The following is a 1,456-nucleotide window of genomic DNA, read 5'->3' on the forward strand; positions in this document are numbered from 1 at the left end:
ACATGTTAAAAGTGTGAATAATCTTGTCATTTGGAACAAATCTCCTTAATGTGCATGTCATACTTGAATCCCTCTTTAATTAACGTGGCCTTACCTTGTGGCAAAGGTGCATTAGTTCCTATTTTCTGATTGCCTTTGAGGGTTGCCTCAGAGTTGATGAAGCCAATAAGGGCTGTCCATTGATTTTCAGACTCAAGGACAGACACCAGCACAGCTCCAGACATGTCCCCAGGACCAACAATTTTCAACAGTGCGATGGTCGGGACCAAGATGAAACGCATGAAGGAGTAAGTACTGTGTGGCCTGACCCCTAGGAGAGTGCAGTATTAGGACACAGTGACAAAGAGTGTGATTCATGATGTGATGCTATTCTACTTGATCTCCACAAAAATAGCAGCTAGGTTTTCCTGGATGCAACAGTGAATGGAATGTGCGCAAGCTCAGTGGAAAAGACCTGAATCTGCATCAAAAGCCCCTGCTGTGGCTTAATGTATCCCCTCCCTCTTTAGAGTTCATATGTTGGAATCCTAACCCCAGTGTGAAAACATTTATATAGTTTGTTTGTTTGTTTGCTTGCTTTGTTTGTTTGTTTTTTGGTATGCACAAAGAAATGCCAATTCTCTGGGAAAATGTCGTGAAGTTATAGAGTATAAAAGCTGTCCATTTACCATCCTCCAACACTTGGCTTCCTGTCACTGGCCACTTCTTACTCCTGCTGAGAAAGCACTCCACAAATGAAATTCCCCTGCTGGGGCACAGGCCGCACTCAGCTCCCAGCAGTTTTCAGGTGATGCTCTCAGCAGTTGTCAGGTGGTGCCACTCAGAGTCCTTGGAATGTCAGCAGCATCGCAAGGAATCAGCACTGACTTCCTTTCTGACTAATTTCCATGTACACTTGAAGAGAGGTTGCTTTTTATTTATGGATAGATGGGTGGGTGGATGGATGGATGGATGGATGGACGGATGGATGGATGGATGGATGGATGGATGGACGCCTTTGTGGCCTCAAGGGCCTCCCGGAGCCTCTACCTTCAAGGGCAGGGCTTTCCGGCTTTCAGTTGAAAAGGGCTTTCTTTACCACCACGAGCTGGAGTTGATTCCAGCCCTGGCTCTAGACTTCCTTCCNCAGGTCAAGCCGTTGATCACCATCTTAGCTGTAGAGGGCAGCGTCACTGGCCCTCATGTGGGATCTCAACTGGGGCCCTGCTGCTCAGAGCTCCTAACCAACGCGCCACTTGGCCGGCCCTCCTCCTGCTCTTTGAACAATGGGCTCTGCATTGTCATGTAGCTCTGGGCACCACAAATTATGTATTGGCCTTGCTACTCAAAATGGGATCCCAGGACCAGCAGCACTGGTATCACCTGGGAGCTTATTACAAATGCAGAATTGCAGGCTCCCCCATACCCACTAAATCAGAACCTGCTGCCTGGGCAGGCAGGTCCAAGATGGCAGCAT

The 1,456-nt window shown here is 48.0% G+C and overlaps 1 protein-coding gene across 2 annotated transcripts in view; it reads left to right on the forward strand.

Moving 5' to 3' along the window:
• The window catches only part of NEK11 (NIMA related kinase 11), a 217,400-nt gene extending 217,109 nt beyond the window's left edge, over positions 1–291 (forward strand). For both annotated transcript variants that reach the window (XM_019628930.1, XM_019628931.1), the window contains one exon: positions 191–291. In XM_019628930.1, the coding sequence (XP_019484475.1) occupies positions 191–291 (101 nt within the window). The remainder of the gene's footprint in view (positions 1–190) is intronic.
• Positions 292–1,456: the final 1,165 nt, after the last annotated feature.

The sequence above is a fragment of the Hipposideros armiger genome, unplaced genomic scaffold, assembly GCF_001890085.2.
Source record: "Hipposideros armiger isolate ML-2016 unplaced genomic scaffold, ASM189008v1 scaffold_818, whole genome shotgun sequence".
Classification (NCBI taxonomy): Eukaryota; Metazoa; Chordata; class Mammalia; order Chiroptera; family Hipposideridae; genus Hipposideros; species Hipposideros armiger.